General features: G+C 40.1%; 1 protein-coding gene across 2 annotated transcripts; it reads right to left on the minus strand.

The window, feature by feature from the left end:
• Positions 1 to 4177: 4177 nt before the first annotated feature.
• LOC145550469 (uncharacterized) lies at positions 4178 to 20664 on the minus strand. 2 transcript variants are annotated; one of them, XM_081604396.1, is made up of 17 exons: positions 18893 to 20664; positions 18734 to 18793; positions 18618 to 18653; positions 18459 to 18519; positions 18265 to 18371; positions 17899 to 18171; positions 17710 to 17803; positions 17461 to 17528; positions 17136 to 17378; positions 15680 to 15745; positions 15458 to 15592; positions 15310 to 15372; positions 15088 to 15225; positions 14192 to 14236; positions 4890 to 4955; positions 4687 to 4773; positions 4178 to 4386 (listed from the first exon to the last, which is right to left on the minus strand). In XM_081604396.1, the coding sequence occupies exons 1-16, from the start codon at positions 18968 to 18970 to the stop codon at positions 4696 to 4698; spliced, it is 1611 nt and encodes a 536-aa protein (XP_081460522.1). In that variant the 5' UTR covers positions 18971 to 20664; the 3' UTR covers positions 4178 to 4386; positions 4687 to 4695. The 2 variants fall into 2 exon arrangements, with proteins under 2 accessions (XP_081460522.1, XP_081460521.1); XM_081604395.1 differs by lacking the exon at positions 4178 to 4386 and having other exon boundaries at positions 4653 to 4773.
• Positions 20665 to 22059: the final 1395 nt, after the last annotated feature.

Consider the following 22059-nt stretch of genomic DNA (forward strand, 5'->3'; position numbering starts at 1 on the left):
CTGTGATTCATATCTGTAGGTCATTCACAATAATTGCACTGATGAGAGAAAAATGGTGTGTGGTGAGCTCAGTAATTTTTCAAAAACCTATATTAAACACTGAGGAGGAGCGTCAGTTGGTCATGTCCCATCACTTTGCTCTGAAGCACCTGGACAGAAAACCGTAAGCCCTAGAAAAATTTCGAAAACATTTTACCGGAGCAGACATGCGGTGCTATTTCCTGACCAACTTTCATACCAATAGCACAAGTTTTAAGGCCATGAGAGCGATTTCAAAATTATTTTTGGATCAAAATTACACCCTGTTTCTCACTCTAAAAAAGCGGCAGTTGGTGTCAGTTACACTCTGCGTTTCGGCAGTTGGAAATTTCGCTCGTTTTTCGCTTTTTACGTCGCCGTCGTAACTCCGATCCCCAATAAAAGTAATAGCTCCCTTCTCGGCATCGAGCCGCACGATTTGATACCACTTTTGTGGGTGGGCACGCAGCGGTACGAGCCGCATTAACGGTAATGGAAGAAAAATAAAGATATATATAAATAAATAAAGAGACGTTCTATTGGGTGTAGAACAATAGGTGCCTGCCATGCAATGCATGGAGGCAGTACTGACTTGCTTCGCAAGTCAGTACTGCTCTCCTTATGCATTGCTATGGCATGCCCCTAATAAACAGACATTCTATTGGGTGTAGAACAATAGGTGCCTGCCATGCAATGCATGGAGGCAGTACTGACTTGCTTCGCAAGTCAGTACTGCTCTCCTTATGCATTGCTATGGCATGCCCCTAATAATAATAAACAGACATTCTATTGGGTGTAGAACAATAGGTGCCTGCCATGCAATGCATGGAGGCAGTACTGACTTGCTTCGCAAGTCAGTACTGCTCTCCTTATGCATTGCTATGGCATGCCCCTAATAAACAGACATTCTATTGGGTGTAGAACAATAGGTGCCTGCCATGCAATGCATGGAGGCAGTACTGACTTGCTTCGCAAGTCAGTACTGCTCTCCTTATGCATTGCTATGGCATGCCCCTAACTAGAAAATTCCTGCAGAAATTTTAAAGGGGCATGCCAAAGTGTGCCCGTCGGCTTTGACGCAGCGTTATGATGTTAAAAATTAGCGTTAATGCTAAAGAAAGCTGCAACGTAGTCAATTAACTGTGGAGAGGCAGAAGCATGTTGACTAAGCTGTAGTTGTACCATTCATTATGTTAAAATTGATGCATGAGCTAAAATTAGCCAATATGCTAATGTTAGCTTAAATGCTGGCAGTAGCATGTGGAGCAACAGGACCATGTTGTTTTAATTTTACTACTCCATTCAGTATACTAAACATGTCTAATTAATGAGAAAATTAGCTAAAAGCTAACTTTAGGTCAAAATGCTAGTGCACTAGTCAAAGGAAGTGAAATGCTAATGTTTGTGCTAATGTTAATGAACTGCCTTGCTGCGCAAGGCAGTTCACTATCCTGAGAAATAAATAACATAAAAAAACCTTATATTATTGCACCGCCTACGGCGGTGCACTAACACGAGAGGAATATGCAGACTTTTATTTTGAAACTTTCAGCTAGCGTCTTTTTAACTACCACACCAATTCATTGTGTTACTGTAGTTTGTTTAAACCAGTCACATGAAGCACAAAAGAGTAATGACCTGATGTGAAAAATGTCAAGGCTTTTATTTTGAAACTTTCAGTAAGCTTTATTTACAATAGCTTTACAATAGCTTTTTTATTTACAGTGGATTACACACTAATCCAATGTGTAACTGTGGTTTGGTTAATCCAGCTATATCATGCCCCATACAGCAAGCAGATCTAAGAGCCAGCTCATCCCTATGTGACATTTGGGAGTTCCGCCATGTTGTAGTTCTGACCTTCAGTCATTGTAGTTCTAAAGAGCAGCTCAACTATCGTGTGAGTGAGACACAAAGGGATAAACAGATTCTAACTGTTTGAAGCAGTTAGTTTATCTGAACAAAGCAGTCCAAACATCTCCATCCTATTCAGGATCTTTTAGAGTGATCCGAAAACCGTGTGAAGCATATAGTCAAGGGCGCTCAAATGCTAATGTTTGTACTAATGTTAATGAACTGCCTTGCTGCGCAAGGCAGTTCACTATCCTGAGACATAAATAACATAAAAAGGCTAATATTATTGCACCGCCTTCGGCGGTGCACTAACACTAGAGGAATAGGCAGACTTTTAATTTGAAACTTTCAGTAAGCTTCATTTTAATGACCACGCTAATTCAATGTGCAACTCTGGTTTGTTTAAACCAGTCCCATAAAGCCCAAAAGACCAATAACCTGATGTGAAAAATGTCAGGGCTTTTATTTTGAAATTTTCAGTAAGCTTCATTTTAAATAGACACACTAATCCAATGTGTAACAGTGGTTTGGTTAATCCACCAATATAATGCCCAAAACAGCAAGTAGCTCTACATTCCAGCTCAGCCTCCTCTGTAATAACTGAATGATCCGCCATGTTGTAGTTCTGACCTTCTGCTCTGCCCTCTGTATTAAGGTGTTCCACCATGTTTAGAACTACAGAGACCTTGTAGGCCAAACCAGCAGTTGCCATAGCGATCAAGCCTCTGCCAACTGCTGTGTGTGTGTGTGAGACTTCATCTAACTTTTAGAACAGCCAGTCACTTTTCATGAAAAAAGTAGTCTGAACGACCCCTTCCAGTTCAGGAACCGTTATGCCGATCCAAAAACCGTTTGAAGCGTATGAGAGGGCTACTTGTCGTCTCTGATAGTCCTGTGATTCATATCTGTAGGTCATTCACAGGAATTGCAGTGATGAGAGAAATATGGTGTGTGCAGAGCTCAGTAATTTTTCAAAAACCTATATTAAACACTGAGGAGGAGCGTCAGTTGGTCATGTCCCATCACTTTGCTCTGAAGCACCTGGACAGAAAACCGTAAGCCCTAGAGAAATTTTGAAAACATTTTACCGGAGCAGACATGCGGTGCTATTTCCTGACCAACTTTCATACCTATAGCACAAGTTTTACGGCCATGAGAGCGATTTCAAAATTATTTTTGGGTCAAAATTCCACCCTGTTCCTCACTCTAAAAAGCGGCAGTTGGTTTCAGTTACACTCTAGGGTTTCGGCAGTTGGAAATTTCGCTCGTTTTTCGCTTTTTACGTCGCCGTCGTAACTCCGATCCCCTATAAAAGTAATAGCTCCCTTCTCGGCATCGAGCCGCACGATTTGATACCACTTTTGTGGGTGGGCACGCAGCGGTACGAGCCGCATTAACGGTGATGGAAGAATAATAAATAACTAGAAAATTCCTGCAGAAATTTTAAAGGGGCATGCCAAAGTGTGCCCGTCGGCTTTGACGCAGCGTTATGATGTTAAAAATTAGCGTTAATGCTAAAGAAAGCTGCAACGTAGTCAATAACCTGTGGAGAGGCAGAAGCATGTTGACTAAGCTGTACTTGTACCATTCATTATGTTAAAATTGATGCATAAGCTAAAATTAAATGCTAATATTAGCCTGAAGAATGCACATCACTCACATGTTGTCCATCATTGACTTACTCCATTCAGCAAGTAGTTCTAAATGCCAGCTCAGCCCTGCTCTGTAATAATTGAGTGCTTTACCATGGATGCAGACACTGCATCTGTCATTCAAGTTAGACACAGGTGGAGACAAAATTATCTCTTAATTCCTCTTTGAAATCAATAAAATATTTGTAAATGTATTTATCAGTGAATATGGTCACTTATAAAGGTATGTTAATGGACTTCATGACTGTGACAAATAAAAATTTTAATAAAAAAAAAAACCACACAAACAGGTCACAGTTTAAAAATATATATATATTGAACTTTTGTTAAAGATTTCTACAAACTTTTTACAGGTGAAGATTACAGTGAACAAAAATTACAACATTTAAAGAATACAACAAATTTAATTGAAAATTTGATGCCTCTGCAATAAAAATATTTTGCTATCTTTTTTTATTTTACATGTGTCCTGTCCGGTCGTGTGGCACTCAGGGTTGTTTTCTGAGTGTCAAGATGAGACCCAACAGTTTTACTTTCACAAGCGAAACATTATGGCTTTTGCCATGATGATCCACTTGTTATAAATATGAAACTCTTAAACATATACATATATGAAAAAGTATTTGAAACAATAAAAAAGTTTTACATCTTTTTAAGCTACTTGATTTGATTAATTTCTATTTTCAGACATCCAATCTAATTTTACATATTGCTGTTTCTCCAGTATAAATGAAACTATTTTAAATATATACATACATGAAAAACTATTTGAACAATATAAAAAAACTGCTTCTTCTCCAAAGCTCTTTTATTTGGCCAAGTAGTTCTTCGGCATCCAATCTGGAGTGACACATCACGGACTCTGTAGTAAAAAAAAAACAAAAAAAGACAAAACAAAAAAAGACAAATTAATATACATGACATTTTTAAACATTATTTGATTTATGAATGAATAAAGTAAAAATAAAACTTTGTTTAAACAAAGGTTTGAGATTGATTAACATAGATAACAAACATCACCCAAGAAAAAAAGAGCAGACACACTGGATTCCTCCTATCAAAACTACATATACAACATCATCAATCTCAAGTTAAAATAAACAAAATCTGCAAATTTATTAGCCTTAATTAGTCATGTACTTATCTGGTCAGATTGCACCACCTGGGACATCTAAAGAAACAAGAACTCCATCTTCTCCTCAGATTGGGTGAGTGTCCAAGCCCATGAGGTAGGTGAGAGTGTCTTGGACTAAAAATACACAGTCATTCCATCAATAGACAGCCATCATCAACAACAACGAAAAAAGTAACTACTTTTGAGGTTGCTACAATTTAGATACATTTGCTACATTTCATGGGCCTAACCTCCAGGTCTCGTTTCCTCTCTCTCTTCTTGGGCAGCCTCCAAAGGATCATTTCGCTTGAAACTACCTGCAAACAACCTGCTAAACAGACTAAAACTGGGAGAAAAAGGGTTAACTCCAAACCAGACAAATTCTCACCATGTGGAGGGAGTCTAACAGGACAAATGTGAGTTTAACTTTTGTTCTGCTAGTGAAGTGAAGGTAACCACTAGGAGGCTGCAGCAGTAAAAAGTGCAGTGTGATTGGGGAGCGATGGAAAAAGGAGAGCTTTAATTAAATGACGCAAATAGTGACGAATAAAAAGGAGTTTCGCAAAAATTATGAAAGAAGGGCAACAGGTACTCTAACTGGATTAGAAAAATAAGAAAAAGTCTGGGCCACATTGAAGACCTATTTAAAACTATTTTTATTTCAAAACAGAACAGAATATAAATGTAGTAGCTGATTGTTTTATCTACTTCTCCCTGGCGCAATATTTCCAACAACTCCTCTGACAGAGAACCGATAAGTGTTTCAAGATCAGTCACTTTCGTATTCTCAAAGCTCAAACTTTCATGTGCACATACAAAACCTATTTATGAAGCCTCCTTTCTATGGAACTAAATAAGTACTAAAAAGATTCACAAAGTGTACAAGAATATTTGTAAGCCTACAGCAAAATCCACAAGCATACACCATAATTCACAAATGTGCACAATGAATAAACATATCAAACATATCAAACAACGATTTAAGAAAATCCACAATGCCTTCTGATTGTCACATGTACGAAGGAAACAGTCAGATAAAGTGACATTAAAAATGAAGTGAGATCTTAACATTTTCTCCAAAAAGAATCCCATGTTATGAATTCAGGGTTAAGATGTACAGTGCTTACAAAGTAATTATACCCCTTGAATTGTTCCATACTGAGACATTACAACCACAAATATATTTCATCGGAATGTAATATGAAAGACCAAACTGAATCCCTCTTATGATGAGTGAGACCGTTTGATTCAGTGCTCCCTCACTCAGTCACAGGTCACTGGAGAACACCCTACCGTGCCTTTTTTCAAAAAGGGGAACCGGATGGTGGGATCCGAATAAGCCTCCCTGGCAAGGTCTATTTGGGGGTCCTGGAGAGGAGGCTCCGTCGGATAGTCAAAAGTAGGATTCAAGAAGAGCAGTGTGGTTTTCGCCCTGGTCATGGAACACTTTGCGGGGGTTCTTCTGGGAGTATGGAGCACCGGGCCCTTTGTTAGAGGCTGTTAGGTTCCTGTGTGACAGGTAACAGAGTCTGGTGTGCATTGCCAGCAGAGTCAGACTCGTTTACTTGGTGGAGTCCCAACTCTCAGCAAACTCTCCACAAAACACATGTAGATTGTTTGGACAAACTCCCATGCATTCTCCAGGACTTTACAGACCCTCCTTTCCAGGACCCCAGAAAAGACTACCAGGGAAAAATCATCAGTGTTGTCTTGTGGATCAAAAGCGACCCATTGGCATGTTTAGCTGTAGAAAAAAATATATTAACCCTGGTGCGATAGTAACTCCTCGTTTACTCCTCTTGTCCTACGGGTCAAAAATGACCCACCCTAACAAAAGCCCATAAATAAAACAAATTGATACAATTTTAAATCCAAAATTTATTTTGCATGATGACACAATCTGTTATTTATTAATTCAATTAAGTTTAATTATTTTTTTCATCATGTAAAATTGTCTTTGAACAGTATTACAGCTTTTTTTCTTTTTACCACAAACCATATGTCATAAGTTTTCTTTTACAGAGTAAAGATTTATTATTATCGAAATTATATAAATCTGAAGTTATTACTTCTGGATTAATTATAATGAAAGGGGAAAAGTCAACAATTTGGATCTTTTTTTTGTCAACAGTTCACTCTTTTATAATTTATAATGTTGAAGGACGTTTTATGAGAGAAGTATTTTCAAAATTGATGTCCTAAACTATATAAAAGAATGAACTATTGACAGAAAAGTTAGATTGTTGACTTTTTACCTTTCAATATAGTTAATTCAGAAGTAATTACTTCACATTTATATAATTCTAATAATAAACCTTTACAGTATAAAAGAAACCTTATGGCAGCTGGTTGGTCGTACAAAGAAAAGTTTAATACTGTTGGTTGTCTTTTTATGTTGTGTAACAAAAAAACACACTATAAAAATGAATTAAACTTAATTTAATTGATAACAGATTGTTTTATCATGCAAAATAGATTTTGGATATCAAATTCAAGTAAGTTGCTTTATTTTGGGGCTTTTTATTACCCATTTTTGACCCGCTTTTTGACCTGTAGGACAAGGGGAGTAAACGGAATGTTACGATCGCACCAGGGTTAAATACTTGTTTCCCCCACTGTATTTTTACATTTGTGGTTGTAATGTGATAAAATATGAAAAACTTCAAGGGACATGACTAGTTTTGCAAACCACTGTAGAAGCAGCTTATACTAAAGTCAACACACAATATATAGGATTGTGGTAACTGTAGTAAGTCTGCAAGACACCCGACTGGACACAGTATTCTGGATGGGAGATGTAAATGTGATCAAGAAGAGTGCGTTTTTCTGTAGTTGGATCAGAGATAAGTTGAATAAAGCCTTTTGCTCTGAACAACTCATTGATGGATTTTTTACCAGGAGGAATAAGATCCTCATTAAAGTCTCCTAATATAACAGTGGGCTTAATATTCATTGAATTCAGGCCATCCAAGAGGTTTTGAAGATTTCTTAAGAATGTTCCAAGATCAAAACTTGGTGGCCTGTAAACGGTCGCGATAAGGGCTGTGATTGGGGAGTCCACTTTGACAACGTTGAACTCAAGATCTGTAACCTCGTTAAAGAATCTCCGTTCCTGCGGTTGGAGAAGACTCCGGCAGTAAGTCGCTACTCCCCCACCCTCTTTGGTAGCAATGTCGACTCTGTTTGAGTAGGAGACATGTCTGTTCCGTGAAAAGAAACAATAGCCCTCCAGTTGGCAAGAAGCTGGAACAGAAGATCCAAATAAATGAGTCTCCGTTAGGCATAAGATATCTGCCAACATGAGTTCATGATGTTGTTTCATGTCCTCAGAGTGACAGACAAGACCTTCGACATTGTGGTGGACAATTGTTAAAGTTGGACCCTGATGACCCGACTGAAAATTCAAGAGGGGTCTGGTGTGCAAGAACGATGCTGGTCTCATTGATTCCATAGCTGCTCTGATGTTTTCATCAGCGTAGATCTTACCTTCATCGAAATCAATGATTTTAAGTCCTTCAAGAGAAGTTGTGCGACTGAGGGCCACATATGCCATTCCGGGTTCAAAAATCCGCTTCAAGGAAATTACCGCAGACTTCATGGTCATCCCTTGCACTTTGTGTGCTGTACATCCAAAGGCCAACTTCATTGGAAATTGCCGTCGTACCACTCCCCTTACGCTAGTCTGTTCCTCAAATCTTTCAATGTAAACAATGCCGTCTGGTTTACCTCGAATCTTTTTGTGTGTCCAGCTGTGGGATTATCCAGTTTGAGTCCAATTAACTTTACACTAGTCGCTCCATCTTTGGTTCTGGTAACAATATCAGCAATGGTGCCAAATGTTCCATTTACAAGACCATCCTCTACATCCAAATTTCTTATAATCATTACCCTAAACCCAAACCAGCCTGTATGCTGTTAGACAAGTCTCGTTTGTTACCCGCTATGCAACAGCCCAAGTTAATCATGTTTCCCGTCTTTGTAACCCTTTTGTAGTCCTCTGCCGGAATGTCAACTGTTGCTGCACCTAAAGAGGCCACAACTGCTGCGTTATGGGTGTCCACCTGTTTGTTTGTAGCAAAATGTGTAGGACATCCATTGGACACTCTTTGGGGTCAGTAACAGCTTGGATCAAAAGAGCCCTGTCATCCTCACTGAGCAAATCCCTTTACCTTTAACTCTAATCCGGTTCAGGAGCTCTGCAAATGCCCTGTCGTCTTTCTGCCGCATGATTTCTGTTAGGCCGATCATCTGGAAATTCTCATTCCAGATATCAAGCATGCCATCCTCGACGACACAAAGAGGTTTGGCTCGTCCAAGGGGGGGCAACTGGAAGAAGTCTCCCACGGCCAGAACCGAGACCCCCCCCATAAACCTTGTGTTTCCCCTGATTTGTTGAAATCTCCAGTGAACATATGCAAGTAGGTCTTTGGAGACCATGGAGATTTCGTCAATGATTAAGATTTCCACATTGGAAAGAACTGCCCGCACTTCATCCAATGAATTTCCAAGTCCCTTGTACGGTGGTTTTAAACTCTTGGGCAGTTTCAAGATGGAATGTAAAGTCTTCCCTGATATGTTGTACGCTGCAGTACCAGTAAAAGCTGTGAGGAGCACAGTGGGCTTGGACATGTCACCAATGTCAAGAAGTCTAGGAAGCTGGCGCAAGAGCTTGGTTGCCTCCTGGTAAACACATTTGATGACATGAGATTTACCACAGCCAGCTCCTCCCGTCAAGAAATAAAAGAATGGTTCTGGTTCATCACCCCAGACGCGCTTCAGGCACCAATCGCGAATAGCGTAAACACAGACGCTGGAGTCTCATTTAAGCTCCTGTACATTTGTCTGATGAAATCAGGGCTCAATTTAGGAGCTTCAATTTTTGGCATGTCTGCACTGTTGACATCAATTTCGTAATCTGGAATAGGGTCTTGTTCTTCTTCTTCTTCCATTGGTGGTCTTTCAGCAGCGCATTCCAAACGGTCCAACTCAACCTCGGGTGCAAAGTGTTCCAAGCGTTATGAACCGGGCCTTGCTTTTTCAGATCTTCCATAATCTTGTCAATTTTCTTACCTTGCCCTTCATACCTTTTGCGGTTGAAATCCACATACTGTTTTACCTGATACCTACCTCGGGAACCATTGTTGTAAAGGCTTCGTAGGTTGTGTGTTCCTCGTTTCTAAGGTCCTCATCTCTTCTGTGTGGAAATACAACTTCAGAAGTCGTCGGTAAAACTTTTCGGGGGTTTTTTTCTCAGAGAAACGAGTAAATCTAATGACTGCAGGTTTGCCCATAGTTCTTTTCTGGATGTATCCTGCATCATTAAGGAGGGGAATTGCATTTGGCCCTTCAATTTGATTACCATATAAAACCCTGTATTCTGATGCAAATTCTGCCAGGCACATGTGTTCAAATTCAAGCGTTTGTGGTCTGTTGAGATACTTTTCTGGCAATCCTGTCATCCAAACATTCTCCTCATCTGGGGACATGTTCACAAGTTTACTCATCGGAAGGCTCATTTTCATACCGTCTTCATCTGTTTGAAGAAAAATAACACTGCGTGAGGATTTTTTTAGAGGTAGGCTACAAGTGCGCGCAACAGATTCTTGAGCACTGACCTCTCTCTGTTTTGAATAAGCCTGCATTATTTTTTTCATCTCATCGCGTTGGTTCACATTGGCCGTCTTTAAATCATCAACAACAGACTTGAGGAACTGTGCCATTTCGTGCTCTGGCTTTGCTATGTACGACATCATGTACTCAATGCAGCTATACTCGTCAAGCACATACTGAATGTCCATGTTGGCATTCCATGCCCGCAGAAGATCAGGATTGTACCCATTAACCCAGCTGTCTTTGGGATCACGTTTCATCATTACCACCATTCCAGAAGTCAGAGCATCAACATGGCCATTGTACTCCACTTTGGTCATGTTACAAGCATGGAGTAACTCTTCTAAATCCCTGAAAGATGATTTCTCATCCTTCAGTAAGTCCCTTATTGGTTTCAGTTTCTTTTTAGCCTCTCTTTGTAGGTTTGAGATGAATTTTGATCTGGATTTTTTGGACTTTCTCCTACCCTTTTGCTTTTCTAGCTTTGGTTTTTCGTCGTCATTTTCCAGATCAAAGTCGAATACAGGCACCGTGATTCTGGTGCGTTCCATTGGTAATTTGGGGAATCCAAATCGGCATTCAACATTACCTTTTTTGCATGATTTTGAGTGCTTTTTGCTGTGCATTTGAACCTCTGATACAATTTTGTGGAGCTCGGGATCTTTCGTCTCATCAGGCAACTGACAAGATATGTAACGATCTATGAACTTTATCACTTCATCGCAACATGAGGGGTCTTCCATTTCAGGTGTGTCCTTAATCCATATCACAGCATGTATATGGGGTGAACCCCTTGCCTGAAATTCCACGCGATAAAAGTAATCCTCAACTTCTCCAATGGGATGTGCAGGGGAAAGAATGAGGTCTCTAAACAGTGCGTCCACTCGCTTTTCAAACATGCGCATGACTGTGTCAGGGTTGCTTCTAAGAATGTCACACTTTGCATTCCAGTCAAGTTCAGAAAACTTACCTGCTCTCCATGTTGACCTTTGATGGCCTCAATGACCTCTGGCCATCTCATTTCAGCAGCAGAGAACGTGCAAAAGAAAGTGGGCTTTCCAAGTTGCCTCACCATGGCGTGCAAATCACGTAATCCTTTCTCCCAATAAGCAGGAGTTCCTCGTAACGGCTGCATGAAGCGAGTGGCCTCTTTGTTCTGGATTAGTTTTTCCAACTCGTCTTTGTCTTGTAGCATTTTGCTAGAAATGTTTTTTCCATCTTTGGTGCTTGGTTTCCCTTTCCTTGTCTGAATGGACATACTATCATTGGCAATATTAGTTTCTGTAACAAACTGAGCAAAGAAAAGGTAACTCTGGTCTTTCGCAAACCGACTATCAATTGAGAAGAGACGTACGTTGAAATACATACTCGGGGAAAGTTTAACACGGCGGGATTCATCTAACGTGTTTTTTCCAGTGGGGAAATGTACAGGATACGCTTTGGCTTCAAGTCTTGGAACACTGAAGAAGGAGATGGGCTTGTTCCCCTGGGCCGGCGCAATGCTAAAAATTCCCTCTCCATAAGACAGCACTTCCTGTGCTATGTCAGGAGGCTGCATGCAAGTGTCCAAGATCAGACCAGGTCGAAGTGCCTGATGCTCTGCCCCTATGTGGTCAGGTTGCTGGTCTGCTGCTGCTGCATCCATCTCAGTCTCCTCTGCTTTCGTGTCCAAGTCCTCAACTGGCTGGTCCTCCTGGAAACCCTCAAATGTGGCACTTTCATTTATACTTACGTCTTTGTAATCCGGATGACTCTCTTTAAGCTTGCCCAGTCCAGCTAACACATTTTTCATGTTGACCGTGTAAAAGTATTGATGGCCTTTGTACTTGGTTTTCCTCTTCAGCTTCACCTGTAAAAGCTGGGCTTCCGCACGGGGCCTCGGAAGACTGTTGACAACAGTTTCCATGTCAGAAGGAACACAGACAACTGCTCCATGTATTGCCCTTTGCTGTCCCTTGGGCAAAGAAACAATTTTTGCAAAAGGCAGAATTTTTGCAATTAATTGCCTTTCAAGAACATTCAATTCCACAAGCTCTGAGGGAACAGGAGCTAAGCAAAGATTATTTGCAACAGCAATTGATGGCATCTTTCCTCTGCTTAGATGGCTGTCACACGTGTAGCAGATCCATTCCCCCATCCTCTCTTTGGGTACAGAACATGGTGTTGAGCAAGCAGATCCACACACATGGACATACGTACCTGTTAGACAATCAACTACTACACACATATTCTTGGTATATTTATCTCTTTTACAGTGCTTCACTTGATTGGGGAAAAGAGCTCTGTGACACACAGTGCAAACATATGTGGGTCCATTTTGAATGTTCTTATAAAAGTTTTGTATTGCAGCTTTCATTTCGTCACTCATCAGGGGGCGTGGAGTTTGAAGGTGGAAGCCTACGTTTCTTTTGTACTTCCTTCTAATTCGCAAAGCATGCTGCAGTGTGAAATTTCTGGAAAGTGCCTGTTTTGATAGTCTACCTCTTCTATTGTCAGCACATTTCTTACTATGTTTGACCCGGTAAGCAAGCTCACTATGATACTTTTCCTTCATATATTCACGCATTGTTTTTTTGTGTTGGCTTCTAAAGACTGGATCATCTCTGAACCGATTCCTAATGTATTCTTTTTGTCTGCTTCTAAAGACAGGATCATCTCTGAACCGATTCCTAATGTATTCTTTTTGTCTGCTTCTAAAGACAGGATCATCTCTGAACCGATTCCTAATGTATTCTTTTTGTCTGCTTCTAAAGACAGGATTATCTCTGAACCGATTCCTGATGTATGATTTTTGTCTGTTTCTAAACACAGGGTCATTTCTGAACCGTTTCCTTATATATTCAGACATGTTGGCTTTCTGACTGGCTCTGAAGCTGTGGTCAAAGATGAATCTGTACTTTACGTAATTTATTTGTCTCTTCCGGAAAGATGCATCTGTCCTGTATCTATTTTTTATCTGATCCTTCCTCTCTGCCTGTTTAAGAATGTATGTTTTTTTCAGGGCCTGCAGTTTTTTGGTCTTAAATGTTGGAGATGTTACATATCTGTCTTTTTCATATGCACTTTTCTTTATTTTTCTTTCTACATTCTGTCTCTCTTGCGTTTTAACCCTGTCCCTAATCTTTCTTCTCTTAGCTTTTGGTGCTTTTGACACATTTGGGACGGTTTGAACTGTCTCTTCTAATATGTTTGCAACTTCCCTAAGCCAAGGAGGAATTTCCTCTTCAGAGGTGCTGTCTGTTTTGAAAACAGTTGGACTTACTTTTGTGCCTCCAGGTGGAATTTTCTGAAAGGTCAAATCCTGAGAATAGCCGTCATTTTCCCTGACAAAACCTACTGGCACAAACTCATAGGTGGCATTTGGGCCGCGGTCACGAAAGAGCTTGTGCAGATGGTTGACCATGTCAGACAGATTGCAGAAAGTCATCATCACTGCAGTACCACCAGGGTGGGGCAGGCCTGCTGAATTTCTTGAATGGGAATCAAAAACTCCAAACCGACCGCTTCTGTCCCTGAAAACTGCAATGCACTCAGGAGTCACCAAAAGAAAAGCATGGGTGACATTTTCCAACAGACATTCCAGTTGCAGGGCAAGAGGCAAACCCAATTGTCGAGTTCGTTGTGGGCTCCCGCTCTGAGCAAAAACATGACCTACTCTCAAACCAGTGGTGTGTACTGCATAGATGTTCCCATCTGTCAGTACATGGTCAGGCATCTCTTCAAAAGTCAAGTGATTGTCACAAAATGTTCCATCACTGATCAGTTGCTGTTTAACACCGGTATAAAGTTCGTCTCCTTTTTCAATCACTCTGTCAAGCAACACTGTGTCAAACTGCAACCCCTCATTGTGGTAAGCTAAAAATGTGAGTGCCATGCATGTGCACTGGTGATTACGGGAAAACGCAGCATACCTCTTGTCGGCCTGGGAATGAGTAGCACTCACCAACAGGACCGGTGGACCGCTGATCCCGGGTTCCAGCGCAGAAGCCTGTAACATTAAAAAAAAAACCAACATTTCAGTATTTATACAAATATTCAACTAATGACTACCTACCATCACCAATTAGGCCTGTTGTAAACAAGTTTTTTGCAGTTTAGAAATCAATTATTCTGATGATCAATAGATTAATTGAAATAAAATTTTAATAAAGTAACACATTGGTAAATACAGTCATTACAGCAGTTTCGGATCGGATTACAAAATAAATCCATATGTTCATATTTGTACATCTCAAATGAACTTTTCTGTACTTTATAAATTAATCTAACATTGGCTAAGTTTTTTAGCCAATCTGAAAAATAAAAATCCAATTTTTTTAAAATTGGATTAAATAAAAATTAAAAAGGCACAAAAAATTAAGCATCACGCCCACTAAGTCAAAAACTTGAAAGTATATACACTGATCAAAAAAATAAAGGGAACACTTAAACAACACAATATAACTCCAAGTAAATCAAACTTCTGTGAAATCAAACCGTCCACTTAGGAAGCAACACTGATTGACAACGGGGACCCTCGTCGGGTCAATCAGTGTTGCTTCCTAAGTGGACGGTTTGATTTCACAGAAGTTTGATTTACTTGGAGTTATATTGTGTTGTTTAAGTGTTCTTTATTTTTTTGAGCAGTATATTTTTTTAGATACATAAACTCACTATTTACAACCATTTGTAGCTTTTTTGCTCATGTGAGTGAGCAAAGGTGCAAAGGTGCTTTTGCAAAGGTGCAAAAGCAGGGATCTTTTGCAACTTTGTCATACACAGAACCACGTAGGCCAACTTTTTACACATGTCACAATGTTCCACCCATTTGTTGTGACTGAGATGGTAGGAAGGAGTTACCTGGCAGCTCCCATCCCGGACATGGTCCTCTGGTGGCACGGGAGAGGACTCGGCAGGGGCCTCGACGTCCATCGGGGGGACCGGTCTCGGTGCCTCGCGACGAGCTGGGCTGGTGGTCTCTCTCGGCGCTCCCTCCATCTATAAATCAACAGAAGCCATCAACTTGATGCAAAGTGAACATACATCTTAAAATCTATAATGTTTTCTGAAACGGTGTCACACCTGCTGCTCCACCGGATTCAGCTTGGAGGGATCAGAAACTGGACGACGCCTCGGACTCGCCTTCTAATAAAAAAAAAATATATAATTTTTAAAACCAATTGTGGCACATCAAAATCACATGGTTATTTAAAAAAATAGAATAAAATACCTTCTTCCCCTTCGGAGAACATGTAGGTAGCGGAGCGTCACGGCCAGACGCAGGAACGATCCGGTCCATCTCCTCCAGCAACGCTGGGCTGAACCACACAGGATTCGGGGGGATGGAAGAGTCCAACAGGTCTCCCTATAAAATAAAATAAATAGCTTAAAATAGATTCATTTGTACATTGAGGACACAACAAGTTTTGCTTTGAGGGGAAGAAAATCATACCTGTTGGTCAACCATCCTCCCAGTGATGTGTGGACAGCCATCACCACCCTGGACCTCACGCGATGTCTGTAAACATGGAAAAATTATTTTCAGTGGCAGCAAACCCTCTGGATCCAGGGTATACATATATAGTAATTTTAATAAACTTTAATTTTACCTTTGAACTTCCTCCACAGAAATCATATTATTGCTTTATGTGGTATTTTCTGCTACCGCACAGTAGCAGAAAATATTACACAACTTTAAGGGTGTAATGTTACAAATTATTTTTTCATTTGGAAACACAGTTATTTCACATAAACAAGTTACATAAATTTCAAGGTGGAAATTTTTTTATTTTTTTTATTGTGAGCTCACAAAGGTTTACTACCTTAACTCCTGGAGCTCACCACAACTGGATGCTGCTTACTAGCTGCTTGGGGAGTGGCTCTTCTTCATCCCCTCGTGATCGACTCCTTACAGCTGCACAGCGCTGCCATTCCTCAGCTTGGATCTCTGAGTAGCTGCCTCTACACCTGCCTTGACCTCATCTTACCCTTTATGCCTATAATTCTCTAGATTTCTAATACAAATGTCATCATTGTCATCATCATCTTCACAATCTTCACTGTGCCTCACTCTTTTTGCAAGTTTCACTTTTTTGTCTTGCAGTTAAAAACAGACCCCCCTGTATGCTGCACATTTATTAGTCACATAATTCTTTATGTACAATAACCAACTCTGAGTGTCTAAGTTTTTTCTTGACTCATTTATAGATTTATACATATTCATGTGTACATAAATTTTATATTGCTTATGGTTTCATTTCCATTTACTAATATTAACACCCTGGACAAATTACCTTTTCAGCAAATAAGCAATTTCCACTTGGGCATCAATAAACTACATTTTATTTCATAAACCACTAAACTACATGTTACAAAATGTGTTTGACAGACTTCAGTCACACCAATCAATGCCAAGATTTTTGAGTAACTCAAAAATCTCGCCATTTTTGAGTTACTCCGGTCCAACTTGTCAGTTGCTCTTTTCGTCGTTACTTGGACAAATTTACCCAGTTTCTTAAAATACGCCTAATTATTTTTTGAACCGAGGGACGTCATGTAGCACTTCATATTTTATGTTTGTAAGCTAATTCCCTTTCACATTTTCAAAATGCCGGTTTTTAAGATTTACCTGATCTTCTGGGAAAAAAATGGCTCAATTATTTTAACATAATTCCAGTTTTTCTTCTCCTCAACACAATTTAAAAAAAAAAACTAAAACAAAAACAGTTATGTAGTTTCTAATCAGCACTTTAAACAAAAGTTGAAATGAACTCTCAGGGAGGTGGACTCTTGCTACTACCCCATCACAAAACAGACATGTTAAAAAGACAAATATACACATACATGGACTTTTAAAGAGTTAAACATGCAAAAACATTGCTTAAATCAACTAAGTATGTATCAAGTACCTTCCGGCCACCAACCACAGTCCAGTCGAAGGGGTCCGAACGACGGGGAGCCGCCACCTCGCCAACCACAACCAGCCGGGGCAGGGGACGTCTCACCGCGGGGGGGGAAGCCGTCCCAGGAGGGGGAGGAGCCAACGTCACGGGAGCTGGAGATTTTGGTGCACTTAACTCAAGTTGCGAGCAGACCGCCGCCTGAAGCAACTGAGAAAGGACCTCCATCCCAGGATGGTCGCTCAGGTGAACCTATAACAGTTAAAGACATTTTATAAAATACAGTACACCTAAATAATATTTTTAAAATTACAAAAAAATCTATTTAACTTACGCCATCCCTGCTCCACAAGTGCAGGCTGCTCAACGGGAAATGTTCAGTAACAGGCAGGTACCGAACATCTGGACAGGAAAATAAAAAAATGTAATTCTTAATGTCGTCACACTAACAATGTAGTAATTTGAGATAAAGTAGGTACGAAAGGAAAAATAAGTACATTTTTTATTCATCTGAACCCTGAACACCATAAAATGTTAATTTGCTAAAGTTTTAGTATAAACACAAATTGAGTCCATCACTTACTTCTCTGAGCAGCCACACGGCGATACTCCTGCCGCAGCAGATGTTGCGAACTTTGGTCCACGACAAGTCGTGGAGGAAAGTCCACAACAACCACCTGTCAATTTCAATGAAAATAAAAGAACCAAATTAACATACGACAAGTTTTCAGATGTATTTGATCATGAATAAATGCAGTATACTTATACTTACATTAGCAGAGAGTTCGCAGACAGTACGCAACAACCTGGCAAAGTCCCGTCCGGCCTCCACGAAGGTCCTGCTGGCGGTCAAGTTGTTGCTTGGGGCCAGAAGACAGATCACCTCGGGGGTCCGAGGCAGAAGTGTATTCAGGACCTCAAGCCGCAACTCTTCCGCACAGGCTCCAGGGGATGCAAGCAACCCTAAGGAGAAGTCGCCCTTTGGCATGGTAGAATACCCATCCACGATAGCACGCAGATGAGAATCACCAACCAAAAGAGCAAACTGAAGAAAAAAGAAAGAAAAACCATTAAAGTTTGATGATTGATTTTATCATCCGCACCAAGATTTGCATATGACATTGGCAAAAAAAAGTACCTTCTTCTCCAGAGCCTCGGCAGTAGGCAGAACCAACTTGCAGCTACGTCTGGTCACCCGGGAAGCTGGCCACGTCTCCACCCGATGGCGACGCCCCGTCCCACGGCCTGTTTAGAGACATGCAATTATCAAGATTAGACTTTTATGCCTCTGAAAATTTAACAACAAAAACAACACAAATTTTATACACATACGTGACCCAGGAGAGGTCGATGGCGCACGGGGATCCTCCTGGCGGACCACGGCAGGCGACATCTACAAAAAAATAATTAAAAAAAATGTTTAGATTAACCACAAATATAACTGGATTAGGTTATTGTAAATAAATGATCCTGAACTTGTCATGAACTTACCTGGTCGGGCAGGCCACCCTCCAGCAGTCGCGACGTCTAAAGACATAAATGGAATGAGTAAAGCAAATGACTTATCATCTAACAATAAGTTAATAAAAGTAAAATGGTAGCTATACCTTCTTCGGCGGAGACTCGGTGGTGGTCCAAGCCCGAGGCGTGAGCGATGATGTCCCCGGCTGTCAACACAGAAACAATTATGATCATGCTTAAAGTCAATACTACAGTAAAAACTACTGTTAGACAAAAATAATTAATGCGATGTGTAATTTATATACCTTGGCGACGTCCGGCACACTCTCCAGCTTCCTCCATCTCACCTTAGCAGCCTCAGACCGACGACCTCGACGTGGCATCCTGTAAGACCAGAATAACAAAAAAAGACACCTGGGGGGGGGAAGCTGGTTATTTACAAATAATATCTAAAATTAAACAGTATTTGTAGGACTATGTGTGAATGTTACTACGTGCAAAAACTTATTTCAATATGTAGATAAAGTATGTGTAGGATTAAGAGTTGTATGTAGATGGATTAAGCTGATGGTGTGGTGACGAAGAGGTTAGGATCTCAGCAAGCAGCAGTGGAAAACTTCCAAATCTCAGTCTCGCACAAGTGAAAAGCTGTAATGAGAAGCAAAATAAATGTCCATTAAAAAAGAGGTGTAAAAATAAATTTTGTTAAATAATTTTTAAAAACGTTTTAGAAGTTCTGAGGCTTGTAAGCAGGACCAAAATACTTTTCACAACTGTTGCAAACATCTATACATTTTACAACTTGGTTCAAAATATAATGAAAAAGCAGAGATTAAACAAATAAGGGTTTTAAATATGTCAATTGAAAAAATAAAATGTAACCAAATGAATCAAGTCTTTTACTGTATGAATAAATGAGGACTATAATGAGGATTAAGCTGTTAATATGCTGCTCCGGTCGGACAACTTCAAATATGTAACCTATGCTCCACCATTAGCAACCATGTTTACTTCGGCAAACACTGAGCTCTTCTTCTTTTTATTGCGGTTGCCGGAACACAGAGAACGCGGACGCTATTGCGCCCTCTACTGCACATGCGGGACACTTTCAGGTCGTTTGCCCGTTCACTCTGCAGAACACATACAGGTCGCATTTACTGGCAGTGTGAACGGCCCCGGCAAAAAAAAAAAAAAAAAATCGTATTTACCAAAAAAGTCAGAATTGGATCACTTCAGGCTGCAGGGTGAACGCACCCAAAAACCCTCGAAAGGCTTCAACTGCGAACCACCATCTTCGCGAAACGTAGCTACATAAGCTTCAACTATAAACCAGACGCCCTTAACACTCAAATCGATCGGTGTGGACTCGCAGTAGTATGAAGTCATTGGGATCTGCCCACTGCTGTGCTTCTAACTAAAGCAAAATAAAAACCGCACCCTCCCAGGTGGAAAAATATCTCACATAATGCCGGTATATGACTATATATCACATATAAAGATACAAAAGAAATTACATGATAATTAAAAACACCACAGCAATTTATTCTTTAGCGTCTTGTGGGCGTATAAACATTTAGCTTCCCGTATAAATCCTGTTCCATCAAGCTAGCAAGTACGGAATCAGAGCCACAACGAAATATTCCACAGCAATTAAACTTTTAAAATCGACCAACTTTCTCAAACAACACATTAAATCTAACAACTGTAAGCATTTACAATAATATTCTAATCAAATTAAAAATTAAAATACTATATTTTATGGAGAAAACACAAACACGTCTTACCTTGACCGTAGCAGACTCGGAAGCAGAGAGTGCCAGAAAGTTCCAGAAGCTTCAGCGGCTTGGGAATTCATGTCAGCCAATCAGAGATTGGCATTTTCCAGCGTGTATGACGTGTCCTCCAGCTGACCAGTCAGCTCAGCAAAACAACAATTTTAAAAAATGCAACAAAATAGGTTTTTAGGAGACTGTCAACACAGCTGGCTGGCAGATTTAGCACCTACGTCAAAGGCTTAGATACAAGATGTTGTCAGCCAATCAGAGATTGACCTTTTCCAGCGAGTATGACATACTCTTCAGCTTTGCATAACAACAAATGTTAAAAAGGCAACAACAATAACAAAGCAGTCCACTAACTTGAGACCAAAACAAAAATAGTAAAAATGCTTTTTTTTTAAGAAAGACTGAGCAAAGCAGTCCAAAAACCCGAGAGAAAAAAAGAGCAAAAGTGCTCATTTTAAGACTGAGGTAAATGTATTAACCTGAAAATCTACTAACCTGAAACAAAAAAAATAGCTACAAAGCTAATTTTAAGAAAGACTGAGGTAAATGTACTGCCTTGCTCCGCAAGGCAGTCCACTAACCAGACAGGAAAAAATAGCTACAAAGCTCATTTTAAGAAAGACTGAGGTAAATGTACTGCCTTGCTCCGCAAGGCAGTCCACTAACCTGAGAGGAAAAAATAGCTAAAATGCTCATTTTAAGAAAGACTGAGGTAAAATGCAAGGCAGTCCACTAACCTGAGAGGAAAAAATAGCTAAAATGCTCATTTTAAGAAAGACTGAGGTAAATGTACTGCCTTGCTTCGCAAGGCAGTCCACTAACCTGAGAGGAAAAAATAGCTAAAATGCTCATTTTAAGAAAGACTGAGGTAAATGTACTGCCTTGCTTCGCAAGGCAGTCCACTAACCAGACAGGAAAAAATAGCTACAAAGCTCATTTTAAGAAAGACTGAGGTAAATGTACTGCCTTGCTCCGCAAGGCAGTCCACTAACCTGAGAGGAAAAAATAGCTAAAATGCTAATTTTAAGAAAGACTGAGGTAAATGTCCGCAAGGCAGTCCACTAACCTAAGAGGAAAAAATAGCTAAAATGCTCATTTTAAGAAAGACTGAGGTAAATGTACTGCCTTGCTGCGCAAGGCAGTCCACTAACCTAAGAGGAAAAAATAGCTAGAATGCTCATTTTAAGAAAGACTGAGGTAAATGTACTGCCTTGCTGCGCAAGGCAGTCCACTAACCTAACAGGAAAAAATAGCTAAAATGCTCATTTTAAGAAAGACTGATGTAAACACCCAGTCAGTTTTGATGAAAAAAGCAGTCTGAAAAACTGCTTTCCTTTCAGGATCTGTTAGGTTGATCCAAAAACCACTTGAAGCGTATGAGAGGACAATTTGTTGTCTCAAATATTCCTGCGATTCAGATCTGTAGCTCATTCAGAATAATTGCACTGATGAAAGAAATATGGTCTGCGCAGACCTCAGTAATTTTTCAGAACTCTATATAAAATACTGGGATGGAGCGTCAGTTGGTCATGTCCCATCACTTTGCTCTGAAGCATCTGGACAGAAAACCGTAAGCCCTAGAGAAATTTTGAAAACATTTTACCGGAGCAGACATGCGGTGCTATTTCCTGACCAACTTTCATACCAATAGCACAAGTTTTGCGGCCATGAGAGCGATTTCAAAATTA

The sequence above is a fragment of the Poecilia reticulata genome, unplaced genomic scaffold (genome assembly GCF_904066995.2).
Source record: "Poecilia reticulata unplaced genomic scaffold, P_reticulata-male-v2 Scaffold_53, whole genome shotgun sequence".
Classification (NCBI taxonomy): domain Eukaryota; kingdom Metazoa; phylum Chordata; class Actinopteri; order Cyprinodontiformes; family Poeciliidae; genus Poecilia; species Poecilia reticulata.

Excerpts from the sequence above, each read along its gene's own strand:
- LOC145550469 (XM_081604396.1), bottom strand. The coding sequence starts at position 18,970 with ATGCCACGTCGAGGTCGTCGGTCTGAGGCTGCTAAGGTGAGATGGAGG. Across the intron at positions 17,804-17,898 it reads TCTGCGAACTCTCTGCTAAT|GTGGTTGTTGTGGACTTTCC; the intron begins GTAAGTATAAGT and ends TGAAATTGACAG. Across the intron at positions 17,379-17,460 it reads ACTTGTGGAGCAGGGATGGC|GTTCACCTGAGCGACCATCC; the intron begins GTAAGTTAAATA and ends TAACTGTTATAG.